The sequence below is a fragment of the Tenrec ecaudatus genome, chromosome 10 (genome assembly GCF_050624435.1).
Source record: "Tenrec ecaudatus isolate mTenEca1 chromosome 10, mTenEca1.hap1, whole genome shotgun sequence".
In the NCBI taxonomy this organism is placed as follows: Eukaryota; Metazoa; Chordata; class Mammalia; order Afrosoricida; family Tenrecidae; genus Tenrec; species Tenrec ecaudatus.
In genome coordinates, this window is record NC_134539.1 from 6,275,002 (window position 1) to 6,290,298 (window position 15,297).

Below are 15,297 nucleotides of genomic sequence, written 5' to 3' on the forward strand. Positions count from 1 at the left end.
TTATGGGGACAGACCGCCGCATCCTTCCCCATCGGAGCGGCTAGTGGATTAGAACTGCCAACCTTCACCCAGGAGGCCGGTGCTCAATCCCCTGTGCCACTAGGGTTCCTTCCACCACAGGACAGGTAGTTTTGGAGCCATGCATTCCTCCCAAGGAAGATGATAGCTTTGTACTTACGTGGTCCTCAAACATGTTTTCCTACAAAGTGTGAGGTGTGTGTGTGTGTGTGTGCGCGCGCGCGTGCGCTGGAACAGAAAAACACTCACCCATACTATGGTTCGAGCACAAAAAAGCAGACAATAATAATAAATAATAAAGCGAGACCTGGTATCTGGAGGAGGTATGTTGAGTCTGCCTGCATTCACCGCCCTCTGGGAGCTAGGACTGATCGGGTTTCGGGCAGTCGAGACCTGGTCTGCTGGCGGTGACATGGGTCCCAGTCGCTGAACCATCATGGCACTGCTGGTGACCACTAGATTGTTGCAGCCGCTTTTTCCAATGGACTTGCACTGAGACCCAAAGCCAAGAGCCCCTGAAAACAAACGAATCAGATTAGCTTCCGTGGCCCTCACCAGAGAGCAGTAAGCACACACACGCACCCTCTTACATCCGGACTCATCCTGGGGTCTCTCGGCATTGACGGGACCACAGAGCCTCCTCTGACCTCCATGGAAGTGCTGGAATCCCATCCTTCCATAACCACCCTTCCTACCAAAGGTGCTTCCCGTCCTAAGTCAACGGAGAAGTGCCCAGTCACACTGAGGCCCCTAATGACCAACGTCCAGGGTCAAAGGTGGGAGGGAGGCAGATGGGCTGACCTGGAACAACTCTGCTCTCTCCTGGAATAGACAGTCCCTTGAGCCCGGCAGCAGAGTTGGCCTTGCTGAGAAAGCCTGCCCAACCGGTTTATCACATTCCCAATCTGGCCTTCCAAACTGTCTCCTAAAAGAGATGTGGTGTGTGGTGGTGTCTCTCCAATCTGAAATTTTCCTCTTCACTTCAGTACATTGATATGGGCCATAGACTCAAGAAGAGAAGGAGGAGGAGGAGGAGGAGGAAGAAGAAGAGGAAGAAGAGGAGGAGGAGAAAGAAGAAGAAATAATAATCATCTGGAAGCAAGGAAGGAACTCCAAACAAAACACTTGTTCTCAAAACAGTATGGCAAACTATCCACTCTGACGCCGTAATAATGTCCGTCTCAATCATCACAGTCTTCTAGGGTACTGAAATCCGGCACATGCCCAAAGGGGGGGGGGATTAAAAGAGAAGACGGAGAAGAGAGAAACTCATGGGAATCAGCTTCGATACAGAAGCATGACAGGGGAGAAGAGAGAGGCAAACACAGCCATGACTCATTAGTAAAAATCATAATCATGGTCTAACCATTCCAGACATATTTTTTTCCTATGTGGACGTACTTTTTCTACCATTGTTTGGCAGAATAGTTGGCCGGGTGTCCAGGGCCACTCTGTCCCCATCTCTAATGAATGAAAATAGTCATGAGGTCAGTTTGCAGCCAGTCAAGCTCTGGCACTCGCTCACCAAATTCCTCATCTATTTGATTAAGAGGTATGGGATCCAAGTCAGTGGGTTAGGTCGCTGTGACTTTCCTCAGTCTCAGAGGCTATGATTCCTTTATTTTCCCAGAAATTCAATGAATAGCCAAAAAAGGGGGGGGGAGCCTTTTTGCATGTCAAGTTTTTTAACACTCTCTTCCGTATGACCACAAGACACCTAGGCTACAGAAGACCCCAGAGCTCTGACCAAGCTCACGCTTGGGAATCACATCTCAAAGGGGATGATGGCAGAGTCACGCTGGCAGGGGCCCTGATCAAGTCCACTTCCCTGGGAAACCAAACTCCACATGGTAACTGACTTGTCCAAGGTCACAATGGGACCGAGGGACAGCGCCGGGACACTGGGATGTTTGGTCTCTCTCTTGGACACTTTCCACCATCATCTCTAGCGGTCCTTCCTGTCGGTTTTGGGGTGTGTGTGTTTCCAGATGCTCAAGGCAGAACCTCCCCTCCAGCCCACCCACTGCAGCCTATGTCTGCCCCTCTGTCTCCTTGCGACTTGAAGAACAGTCAGGGTTGTTCTCTGTTTTCATAACTGATGAGCAATGTACCGTCAAGACCCCGTCTTGACCCTGGGAGTGCTGGGCGCATTTTCAGGTCACCCGTCATCAATTGAGCATCACTACAAAATCCCAGCAAGCCGCCTGCCACTTGCTTCATGAACTGTTGTCCTTTCAGCCAGTCCCAACTCCCGGCCACTCCGTGTGTCACAGTAGAACTATGGGCCACGGAATTTTCAGTGACTGAATTTTTGGTTTTTTCCTCAGAAGTCGATCACAAGGTCTTTTTCTCAGAAGCTCCTCTGGGTGCCAACCTTTCAGTTAGCCTAACTTCGTCACGTGTTTTTATCACTCAAAGACTTCTCTTTGACCTTGGATGGAACCAGTAGGATGGTTCCTGGCCTGGTCCCTTGTACGACTGCGCTTGTCCTTCCTGACTGCTGCCCAGTTGAGCCCAACTCAAAGCGACGCGAGAGGACAGAGTAAAATCGTGCCATCAGGTTTTCTAGGCTGTGAACTTGACTGGAGCCTACCACTGGGTGTTTTTCTCCGGAGGAGCTACTGGGTAGTTTGACCTACCAATCTTTTGGTCATCAGCCAAAAGTAGAAACCACTGGTTCGCAGCCAAGAGCGTAAAGCATTTTGGTTAGCAACCAAGAGTGTATGTAAGACACCTGAATTCTCTCCCCTTGTTCTGTGGCTACTAGCCAATGCTATTAAAATCAACAACAAGAAGTCCGTTAAGAAGTCTGTCAAAGTCAATGTCATGTATGCACTTGAAGAGCTCCGTCATTTCATGCCTGTCTCCTGAACAAAAGGTCATAATAGCGACCTCAAAAACAAGGACAGGTGAGCAGCTGGAACAGCACAAGCAAGAAATGCCCTTGGATGGCAAAGGCTATGGGTACCTTGCTGCATCACACCTAAGCTGCCCTGGGCGTGGGGATGTACCTGTTCTCTGTACTGGTTGGAACATGCCCTGCCACTTAAACCAGTGCGTGGTGTCCAGATTTCAGAGATGATGAGACACAAAAACCCACCTACTTAGAACCGAGGCAATCCCAGTACAAGAGCTCCCCGAGGTTCCTGTAACCCTTGACCTGCCCATGCCCTTTCTTCTGGGGATGTTCACACCTGTCTGTCAAGGGAGGACCTACAGACATGTGGGCGGGTCTTGACTCAAAGGTCACCTCTTCTAAAATCCACGTCCACTCCCAGAACATCCTGCTGGGTCCAGTGTTAACTGTCACCAAGCAGACTGCCACTCATGATGAGCCCAGATGTATCTGAGAAGTATGTATCTCAGAAGCTATATCTGAGATGTGTCTGCTCCGTGTACATTCTCAAGGGCTGGTTTTGCGGAAGCGGATGCCAAGCATTCATCCAGGGCATCTCTGGGTAGACCCAAATCCAACCCTTTGGTAGTAGCCAAGCCTGTTCAGTTACACACACCACCCCCCCCGGGGACCCCTATATCTGCTAGGTAGAGCTAACCTAGTCCTCCTGTTGGAGTCCCATCCCTCCCTGAAGCCCATTGGCCTCAGACCTAGAACAGTTCAGGAAGCTGTGTGCCTTCCAGGACTCTCCCTCCCCCTTAAGCTGGAGCTTGGTAAAGACAATGCCCTTATGGGAGGCCTCTCCTTGCCAGCACCTACTCCAGGGCCCAGCCCACAGCGCACAATGCTCTGCCTACCGAAGCTCAGCGTGAGCGTGCGAGAATGAAATGTTCGCTGAGGCTCCATTCAAAATAGCCAAAAGGTGGAAGCAAACGAAATGTCCATCAACGGATGAATGGATGAACAAAATGAGGCCCATTCACACAATGGAATATTACTTAGCGGCAAGGAGACCGGAAGGCCTGGGACACACTATGACATGGATGGACACAGGAAAACCACGTGCTGGGTGGACCCGGCAGGCACAGAAAGACCAATAGTCCGCTTCTATGAAACATGCCAAACAGGCACGTGTGTGGTGATCAGAGCTTGTTAGTCGTTTCCAGAGGTGGCGAGGGAAAGGGGGAGTTCTTGCTGCTGACGGGGCTCCCTGAGCATCCGTGAAGGATGACAGAGCTTTAGAAGTGGAGAGTGACGGTGGTGGAACAGCTCAGTGAAGGCACTGTGGTCAATGAAATACATGGGTAAACGATGCTGAAGTGTGTGCGTGTGTATATGTGAATCACAACTACTAGCATGTGGCTGCCACAGAAACCTCCTTGCTTTCTTTTTTGAAACCCAGTGCCATTTTTCAATGGAAACATTTTTTAAAGTCCAACTGAGCCCATTTCAATGTTCTTCATCATTCTAGTGAATACATCCTAGCAAGGGAGCAAGAGCAGCCCTTACCGCGCGCCATGGCCAAGGCTGCCTCTGTGCCCCTCGAGCCTGGATCCCACATTCCCATGATTCCTTTGCTCTCTCGTGAACACGAATCCTTCCCTCCCCGGGGCCGCCATCCGATCAGCCCCTTTTCCTAAAGTCCCTGCCGACGCTGACCCCGTCTCCCACAGAGGACTGGACACTTCCGTTATAGAGTGGGGGGAAAAGATATGCTGAAGTCTGAACCCCTGATATCGATGAACATGACCTTTCTGGAAATAGAATTTTCTTTCCTTGTGCCAGGGAGGTAGGTCCTAAGCCTAATGCCTTCCGAGTGGTGTCTTAGACAGGCATGGGGAGACGCAGACACACAGGAGGTTGACAGACAAAATGTGATCCCAGGGGAAGATCCACCTACAACCCAGGATGGCCAAGAAAGCCTGCCACCACCCGAAGCCACTCAAAGGGATGGATGCACACAGTGGCTGCAATGTGGGCATGAACAGGGCAAGGACGGTGACAATGGGGCAGGACTGTTGTCAACGGAGTCGCTGTGCGTCAGAGCTGACTCAATCGCACCTAATCGCAGACACAACCAGAATCTGAAAGAAACAAAGGACTACCCTTCTCTATACAGCCATGCCCTGACCTTGGGCTTCTAGCTCTGACCTCGGGCTACTAGCCTCCACAACAGTAAGAGCATAAATGTCAATTCTTCCAAACAACCCACATTGCGACGTTCCCCTAAGGTAGTCCTGGAGCCTGCCCCCCTGAAACACCACCTCTCCATGCAGTCTGGGCGAACCCCTGATGTTGGTTGGTGCACGGCTCTGAGGCTCCTCAGCAAGATGGAGCACTTGGTCTCTGATATGGGTTGACCAGGTGTCCCTGGGCTCAACACAACCATCTAAAGCAGTGGTTCTCAACCTGTGAGTTGAACGACCCTTTCACAGGGTCACCCAATTCATCACAGTAGCAAAATGATAGTTATGAAGTAGCAACAAAAATAATTTTATGGTTGGGGGTCAGCACCACATGAGGAACTGTATGAAAGGGACGCGGCATGCGGGTGGATGAGAACCACTGATCTAAAGCGATCGAGTTTGCGCTCACAGTGTGTGCCTGGCACCCAAAGCACTCCCCAAAGCGTCAGAAACATGCAGCTTTGGGGTGGGGGCTCCAGAGCCAGCCCGCCCGCGACCCCCTTCTCTGTGTTATGTCTCAGGGGAATCACGTAACACCTGTGAGCCTCTTCTGTGCCTCGGGATCCAGGTAAGACTAAAAACCACAGCATCTCTGGAGGTGGCTGTGCCTCTCGCCTCAGTGACACGCGCCAAGCGTGTGGCGCCGTGCCAGCCCCCACGGGAACATGGGGCAGCGAGCGGCCATCGATGCTGCTGCTGTCGTGGTGCTATTACGACCTGCGGCCGTCGCCGTCTCTCCTACTTCCTCTCGAATTTCTTGCCAAAACGAGAGAGTACAGACGGCGCTATTTAATTCTCGGCATTTCCAATGTTCTTTTTGGCTTTCGGGTTGATGCCAAGGATTTGATCCCCTGCCCCCACCCCACCGCCGCCCCCAAACCAGGTGTCCTCACAGAGAAGAAAAGGTTTCCCTGGGGCCAAGTTAGAATGTCCCTTGGCTTGTCATCCCCAAACAACAAAACCACTGCACAACTTTCATGACTCCCAGATGAGGCAGCTGCTTGCACGGGGGCTCGCGTTTTCAAATATCGCCTATTTTTAGAGACGGCAGGATGTGTGCGTGTGTTTCTGTTAAAATAAATGTGTTTATGGCTCAATAAAGACTCGGGGAAGATGATATTCTGACAACTTGTATCTCCCAACCAGAGGTTCACCGGCGCTCTAGCATGGCCCATTCTGACCAGAGCGGTCGCGGAAGTGGGGCGGACTTTGCACGGAACCCTTTGGCTCCTTGTGCGTTCGCCAGAAGTCAAAGAATCTATTGTGTCCTCGCGATGCCGGCAGAGGCTGCGGTCTTCAGAAAGGAGCGTGCCGTTGGAGCTGTGGCTTGTCAAATACTCGCAGCGGTGTCACGCCCCGAGCAAGCCAGGGCCCACGGGGGCGGCACTTCATCAAAGGACAGGGCTGTGGAAACCCAGTCTCTGACACCCGCTGGAGCCTGGGGCTACTAATCCACCACACAGGGAGCGCCACCAGTCAGAATCAGCTCCATCTCCCTCCCTGCCTACCATTCACCCATCGCTCTCTCTGTTTCTAGAACCCCAAACCCAAGCCCCTGCCATGCAGCTGGTTCCCACCCGGGCAGCTGCCAGGTGCCATTGAGCTGGTTCTAGCTCACGGTGAGCCTGCACACAACAGGACAAGGCCCCTCCTGGCCCTGCACCAGCCTCCCAGTCATTCTTACATGGGAGTCCCTGTCTGGGGACACTGTGCCGTTCCACCTTGTTGAAGGCCCTCCTCTTTTTGCTGCCCCTGTATTGTACACCGAGCATGACATCCTTCCCCAGGGACTGGTCTCTCCTGATACAATGTCCAAAGGACATGAGATGACTGAAGTCTGGCCATCCGTGCCTCTAAGGAGCATGCTGGCTGTACTTCTTCTGAGACGGATGTATTGGTTCTTTGGGAGGCATGTGATACATGCCTCACCCACTCACGGCCACTCTCAATAGGGTTTCTGAGACGGAACATCTTGACAGGAGTGAAACACCTAAATTCACCACCCCCAGTCTATTCCAACTCATGGTGATGTTACAGGACAGGGTAGAACTGTCCCTAGGGGTTCCCAAGACGGTAACTTTTTACCAAAGGAGAAAGCCTCATCTTGCTCCGGCAGAGCTACTAGTGGTTTCGAAAGGCTGACCTTGTGGTTAGCAGCCCAACACGTCGGCACTCCACCACCAGGGCTCCTTATTTATAGAAGCTTGTTCCTGTTAGGTACCATCTAGTCGGTTCTGACTCACGGCGACCCGACGTACAACAGAACCAAACACTGCGCAGTCCTGCGACAGCTTCCCGATTGTACCCACGACTGAGCCAACGGTGACAGCCACAGTGACAATCGGTCTCCTTGAGAGTCTTCCCTTTGTCTGCTGCCCACCCAGTTCACCAAGCATGAGGCTCCTCCCCAGGGGCTGGTCTCTCCCGACAACATGTCTGAAATAAGTGAGACAGAGTTTCCCCAGCTCGCCTCTAACTTCAGCCCACCATGAGCACGGGTGTTATTTGTCATCCTCAAAGCAAAAAGGCCTGTATTCGGAATAGAAGCTCTAAGGGATGGCTGCATTGCAATGGAGCCCCTGAACTACAACAGGCTGCCCCAACTTAGCGAGTTTCGATGAAGCATACTTGGCACCACCTAGTATTCTGGTTCTTCTGCTTAGCTATCCCTTCGTTAGTAATCGACAAGAGTGGGACTTGGCTCAAGGGGAACGAGCTTTCTCGTCAGCAATTCGTACGTACAATGCAACTTCCTGGTGCTAACATTCTTGAGCCAGCCTCCAGAGACAAATAAAGAGCAAGTTTTAAAAGGTACTGGTAATTTAAAAAAAAAAAAGAAGTATTAAATTACATTGGAAGAGAGTCCCGTGGTTGAGAAGCCTTTGTGTTTAAACAGTTAACTCGTTTGTCATCCTAAGGAACTTATTTATTGTGCGGTTATGAGGAAGCACAGCGCCAATCAATAATGAGGTACGTGACCTTGGGCAAAGCGCTATACTAAAAGCTGTTCTTTTTCTCTAAAACGGGCTAAGAATCAAGAGTCGGAGAGGACTCTGGGAAAGATCTGCTCTACACCACAAAAGGGACCACCAACTGCCTTGGATCAGCTGCAGCCGCATGGCGACCCCATGTGAGTGTCCAAGTAGAATTCAGCTCCACGGGGTGTTCAATGGTGGATGCTTTGGAAGTGGACTGCCAAGCTGCTCTTCAAAGGCACTTCTGGGGGGACACCAACCAACCACCTTTCACTTAGCATCCCAGCACCTTAACCATTTGTCCCATCCGGGGTCTCCTGAGAAAGACCGAGGATGGCTTCACTAGTGGACTCCAGGGTCAGGAGATCCAGTAAAAAAAAAATAAGTTCTCAACCTCACTTCCACTGAAGTGATTCTGACTCATAGCGACCTCATCAACAGAGTATAGCTGTCCCCCGCTGACCACAGTGGACAGATACTACGTGATGATGACCCAAACTTACCTAGGGTTTGGGGGTTTGATACAAGTTATCAGCAGGCATTTCTGTGACTGGGAATGAATGGAAGTGAGTGTCATCATTAGTTATATAGCGGCCCTTTGGAACAGGAGTATCAAGCTCTGGTGGCGTAGTGGGTACTGATTGGGCTACTAACTCCAAGGTCAGCAGTTTGAAACCACCGACCGCGCTGCAGGAGAAAGATGAGGCTTTCTACTCCCGTAGGGTGACAGTCTAAGAAACAACCCACAGGGGCAGTGCTACCCTGTCCTACAGGGTCACTGTGAGTTGGAATCAATTGATGGCCGTGAGTTTATAAGACACACTAGAGCTGCTGCCTGGTTGTTCCAAGACTGCAACTCTTTGTGGGAGCAGAAAGCCTCGCCCTTTCCAGAGAACAGCTAGTGGGTTCAAACACCGGACCTTTCCGTTAGCAGTGCAATGCGCTGCGTGCTACGCCACAGGGGCTCCTTAGTTAAAGGTAAAGGTTCACCTAAGACTATTTTCCACGAGTCCCTTCTAGAAGTCGGTTGCTGTGACCCCACCATGACACAGGCTGACTGAATCCAGACGGATGGCAAGTACCATCACTCGGACACCCCTTTGTGCATCCCACAAAGCATCACTCGCCCCCCAGCCCGCTCCCGCCCTAGTCAGCATGCAGGCACGCTGACCACGAAGTGTGGAGTCACCCCATGACTCACTCTGCGCTATTCCAGGGTGAGAAGCATCGCGTTAATGCTGGGAGACCTGGGAAGGAGACTGGATTCGCAGCCCATGCCACTCCTGGGTGAGCTGCTATCATTGGGAACACGGGGCTCCGAGCCACCTCATCGGAACGGCGAGATCAGTTCAACACGGCCCCTCACACCGACCCCAAGTTTATACTCCCAAGTCCCATCAGCCAGCAATCGTACATCAATTATCAACTCATTAGTGGAAAGTGCGTGTGCTGACCCTCCTGTGCGCTCTGATAATGATTTGCCACATTAGCTGAACACTGCTCGGCTCCACAGAGATGCTGTGGATGCAAGACTGTTGAATAAAGTTCACCGACAATTAGCCTAGAAAACCGAAGAGGAAATATAAGCACAACTCACTGCTCTCCCCTGACAAATCTCCCACAATCCCACGGGACCAGCGCAGAGCAACGCAGGCCATTACCCTGAAAGTCTCAAATACCTGTGTGTCCAATTTAGGCGTTTAGTGCTTACGGAGGCATTCCCAGAGAGTGGGAGGCGGAGGTGAGGGCAGGGAGGGCGGGTTCTTGCTCTGGGCTGTGGTGCAGCCTCCGGGGGTGGCAGGTCGAACAGGAACTGGGTAATTCCTTCTTCCGATTTCATTTCACAGGCTTGACCCAAGGTTCAGCTACTGAACTCATCTACGTGAATCTAGGGCTTCAAGGGGAAATTCGTATATGGAAATTCATAAAGGACAAGTCCCATATATGAAAAGGGAAGACAGATAGGGAGGGAGGAGGCCCAGTGTAACATCAGGGGGCTGCTCCTGTTCCCAGAGAGGCACATCGGCCGGCCTCCCGGGGGGCTAGAAACAGCCTGGTGGCGTGGGGGTTAGAGTGCCTGGTGCGACCCCAGAGGCTGGTGGTTCCAACCCCGGGAAGAAAGAAGTGGCTGTCTCCTTCCCTAAAGACTGACCACCTTAGAAACCCGGGAAAGGTGGGGGTGGTTCTAGCCCCTCCTAAAGGGTCGCTATGAACTGTAATGAGCTTGGTTTTCTCTTTCACCTGTGCAGGCACGGAGCCCTGGACCGTGCAGGAGGCCATTGCAGCTAGCTGCTAACAACGAGGCCAGGGATCAGAGGTGCCTCCGGAGAAAGGCCGGGGTTCTGCTTCAGAAAGTGTGGCCCTCTGAGAACCCTCCAGAGCACACTTCCACTCTGATGCCCATCAACCCGACCACTGCCCCCACCAGGGGGACGCTGCTGGACGTCTCCTGATAGCTCTGTGGAACTCTGGGACCCTGGTCCTCTGGCCAAGGGTGATCCCGGCCCTCAGCAAAGGAGGGAGGGACTCTAATGAGAAGGGGAGAGCCAGGCCTGGGGAGCACAGCAGGATGACTGCCACCTCTGTAGGGAGACCCCCGTGGCCTGTCTGTAGCCACCCCCAGGAAGGACAGGAGCCCTGAAGGCTTGGGCTCCCAGCCATGGCACAGGCTTCAGGATCCAAGTTATGGCCATGGTATGGCCTGGGTCAGTGGACACCTCCACAGGGGCCTGTAAGACCAGGACCCAGGCAAGCCTGCTGGGCTCTCCTACGTTGTACAAAGACCCTGGGGTCTGGTCCCTCCCGGGCAGAGTGCTCAGACACTGCCAGCCAATCATGACACCAAGGAGACTTCCTGCCACCCAGCAAGCAGAGTCTTGGAACTCACTGCTTTGAGTTAAAGCAGCAGTTCTCAACCTGTGGGTTGTGATCCCTTTGGAGGTCGAACGACCCTTTCACAGGGGTCACCCAATTCACAACAGTAGCAAAATTACAGTGATGAGGTAGCAACAAAAATAATGTTATGGTTGGGGGGTCACCACAACATGAACTGTCTGAAGATTGAGAACCACTGACCTAAAGGAAAGAAGTTAATACCCAACCGAACTATTCCTTGGGTAGCGGGCATGGGAGAAAGACGAGGCTTTCTACTCCTGTAAATGTGAATGTCTTTGAAAGGAAAGGCACAGGGGTTGCTCTACCCTGTCCTATAGGGTCGCCAGGAGTCGGCATCGACTCAAAGCCAGTGAGTTTGATTTTGACTTTCAGTACATGAACTGGTGGAGGACTCCTAGAAATTTAGACGGGGTAAGGAGAGACACTTGTGAGTAGTTAAGCAACCTAGCACCATGCAAAATTACCACACTTCAACCTAACTCTCAGAATATAAAAATGAAATTCCACCAGAGACCATCTCGAACACACCGGCACGCCGACCAGGGCTTACACAATGCAAGTTCCCTTTTGCTGCCCTTAATGGGGCTGCGTTGTTGGATGCATTAGAGAGGACGTGGCATCGAAGCACCTCTGTAAGCATGGATGGAACGCGAGCGGGCACTAAAGGGGCTGTTGCCACCTCCTTCATGGGTGCTGCGGCAGCAGCTCCTGATGAAGGGCCTCTGTGACTGCACGAGGCTGCTACCTGAAAGGTCGGAGGTTCAAGTCCATCAAGAAGTAACTCTGAAGACAGGCCTGGAAATCTACTCCCCCCCAAACAAAAAAGCAGCCCTTGAATTACTCTGTGGAGCACAGTTTTGAGGGACTCGTAGGGGGTTGGGGTGCACACAGACATCATCTCCTTCCTAAACCCTTTCCCAGGTAGACGGAGCAGTCAGGATGCAGACGGAGACCCCTCTGCGGAACGTGAGTGGGATTTGTGCTTCTATTCACCCCGAGTCCTACTGTGTTTGTGTCCGTTTTCAGTAGGCGTTGTTTTGTTGTTGACCCATAGCCACTCTGCGCCAACCCTGCCCCATCCCGCGCCATCCCACAGTGGGTCCTGTGCTGAGCCCATGGCTGCAGCCCTGTGGGCAGCCATCCTCATTAGGAATCTTGAGTTGCAACGTTGGACAAAGGACAAACAAACAAACTCACTGCCATCGAGTCGACACCGACTCACGGCAGCCCTATCAGAGAGGGTACATCTGCCTCTTTCAGTTTCCGAGACTGCAACTGTGGGAGTGTAAGGTCCTGTCTTTCTCCTAGGGAGCGGCTGGTGGTTTTGAACTGCTGACCATGCAGCTCGCAGCCCCATGCGTAGCCACTGAGCCAGCAGGGCTCCTTGAAGCTGAGAATGAATGTGAACGAAATGATACAAGCTCATTTCCCGAATGACAGTCAAGCTCCTGCATGAGTATCAAGAACCCAACAGGCCCGACTTCGGACCTCACAGCTGCCAGATTCGAACAGGGGACAGAGAGCATCGAAACGACTCTCAGAGTCGGAGAGAGAGTCCTGAGAGTGGTGGTTAGAGCCAGACAAACCACCTGACCCACTCTACCAGGGTTTGCCCCTGCTGTGTTCTAAGGCTGGAGACCAGCTGGCATGGGTTTAAATGTGGCGCTGCAAACCGGTAGTTGGTGGTTCAATCCCAGCAGCCGCTCAGCAGGAGAGAGATGGACAGTGTGCTTCTGTGAAGTTGCTAGCTTGGACAGCCTCTGGTGCAGATCTGTTCTGTCCTGTAGAGTGACTGAGTCAGGTTTGATGGCTACCCATGAAAAGGTCGGGGGTTCCAACCCCCCAGGGAGACAGACGGGGCAGTCTGCTCCCGTGGAGATGGAGAGCTTTGACATCCCTATGGGACAGTCCCCCTCTATCCAGTAGGGTCCCTGTGAGTGAGAATTGGTTCTAAAGCAGTGGGCTTGAGGATCTGGATGGGATGATGTAACCATCCCAACACAGAGCAAAAACAACCCCGAAAGGCAGAGGTCGCACCTTACCCTTCTGGGGGGCTGAGAAGTCATGAGCCTTGAAATAAGACCAATTTGGAGTAAAAATAAGAAACCCCCATAAGTCGCCAGGTGACACGAGCACTCTATGATGAGCAGAAACCGAATAGGAGGGAACTGTGTTTAAACACTGTGCTCAGTAGGGTCACCCTGGCCCTCCGCTATCCCAGACCTGGCCTGCGTGTGTCTGTGTGCACCCTGTGCACGTTTCTTCTTGTTGTTAGGTGCTATGGAGTCGGTTCCGACCCACAACAGAATGAGCCTCCACCGGTCCCATGCCATCCTCACCCTCACCCTTACCTCTCTTAGGTGTTTTATAAGGCTGAATGATGAGGGAGAAAGCTTTAAAAGATAATACTCTGGTCCCATGTATACGGCTTCTATCCCCATTCTCCTCTCTCAGAGTTCCTAAACCCTAGTGGACACCGCCTCCCCTTCTGGAATACTCGTTTTGAGACAGATTCCAGGAACAATCCACACAGCCATCGTCCCTTCCTCCTTGCGACACACGTTGGACCATCAATCAGGAACCCTGGGGGCTGCCCCTTCCGGAGAGATTCTGCTCAGAGTTGGGAATTCGAGGGCCCAGACAGCGGGGAAGGAAAGGAAATAGACGGCTTCATCCTTCCTGTAGAAACACAGAGAGCACCTTTGTTGGGCAGGATTTTCCCACTAGCTTCTTTCAAAAATGTGTCAGAGTGATTGGGGGGGGGGGGGCTCTGTGTCCACTGCAATCCTTGTCATTGCCCCTCAGGGGAGAAGGTGGCGGTTAGAGGGATCCTGCCCCTTGAATGTCCCTCTGCCACCTGACACCAGTGGCCTGAGGAATGCTGGTAATGCATCTGTCCCAGGGCGGGAAGAACAGAAGTCCAGAGAAGTTTGAAAAGAAGACGTTTAATTCGGCTCCACCGACTTGTTTTTTGACACGTAGCCTTGAAAAGAGCAGTTTTCTGTTGTGTTGGGGTTTTTTTGCAACCTCAGAAACTTGGCAAATGCCAACTGATTTTATTTTGATAGGTTGTAACACGCATTTCACTAGACTCATGAAGAGAGAGGGGGAGGGGGGAGGGAGGGAGGGAGGGATAGAAAGGCCAGGTACCTGAAGACAGGGAGGTTTGTCAGGGGTGCTTTTCTGTGTCATTTTTGTTTAGCCAGTCAAATGAAAACGCAAAACCATATAATTAGATGGCTGTTTATACATGATTAAGCATGAGCTCACTGGGCATTACATGCCAAAAAGTCAGAGATGTGGTTAAGGGCAAGAAGGAACTATTAATAAAAGGAAATAAAGCTGTAATACATTTTTCACTTATGAATAAAAATAATTCAAAGGCCTGTAGATGGAAAAATTGAGGGGGAGAGGGGGAGGCGACCATGAGGAGGGACAAGAAACCATTTTATAAATGGTAGGAATTCATAAGAAAGAAAACCCAAGCCACTTGCACGCACAGGCGCGCGCGCGCACACACACAGTCTTTCTTCCTCGATGCTGCTAATCCTGTTTTTTGGCTTCTCGTAAACTTCTCACAAGGAGAGCATCATAAAACTTACCTGTATTATATTTCTCCAAAATGGCTCTGGGAAATATTTAAGCGAGAACATGTTACTGACTTCAACAATTAAACAGCGGTTTGCTATTCCTAAGCGTCTTCATCAGACGCCCTCTTTAAGGGAACCAACAGCATCCACGCACTTCAACAGGGAAAGGCTCTGTCGGGTCTCCCAGCTCCTTCATGGAAGAGGCGAGTCCACTGACAGCCAGGTAAGGTGGGTTTTGCCCAGACGCCTCGGAGGGATGCTGGAGGACTGAGCCCACTGCTCATAGAGGTCCAATGGCCAACCCAACCTATGCATGAGGTCCGTGGGCAAGACCCTGAGATGACAGAGAGACTGAACCAATCCAGGCCAAGCTTACTTCTTCTGCCACGGGCAAGCTGCCATGGCAAATCCCCCGCTGGGAACCACACCATAGCTTCAGGCCAGTTGAAACGGGCTCATTCACGGCTCATGCAACGGAGCCTGAAGACACCCTGACACACTACTATGGATTACTTCGAGGGCCCACCCCGGCAAACGCACAGGAAATACTGGTGGGTGTGATTTTGTGTAACCAAACAATTATCTAGGGTACTTTTTACAATTGGGGTGAAGGGAACCTAGAACCAGACAAGAGAGACATTAACAGGCTGAAGGCCCGGCTTAGGAGATCTGAGCGAGGTGCCGTGAGTCCTGTCAGGCACCTGATGCAGACTAGACTGTGCCACACACATTCAGAG

General features: G+C 51.8%; 1 protein-coding gene across 3 annotated transcripts in view; it reads right to left on the reverse strand.

Annotated features, from left to right (window-relative positions):
- GLIS3 (GLIS family zinc finger 3) overlaps positions 1-15,297 on the reverse strand; it is a 439,975-nt gene that overhangs the window by 290,683 nt on the left and 133,995 nt on the right. For 2 of the 3 annotated variants that reach the window (XM_075559880.1, XM_075559878.1), the window contains one exon: positions 326-533. The exons of the other annotated variant lie outside the window; for it this stretch is intronic. In XM_075559880.1, coding sequence (XP_075415995.1) covers positions 326-456 — 131 coding nt within the window. In that variant the 5' untranslated portion in view covers positions 457-533. The remainder of the gene's footprint in view (positions 1-325; positions 534-15,297) is intronic. 3 annotated transcript variants of the gene reach the window in all.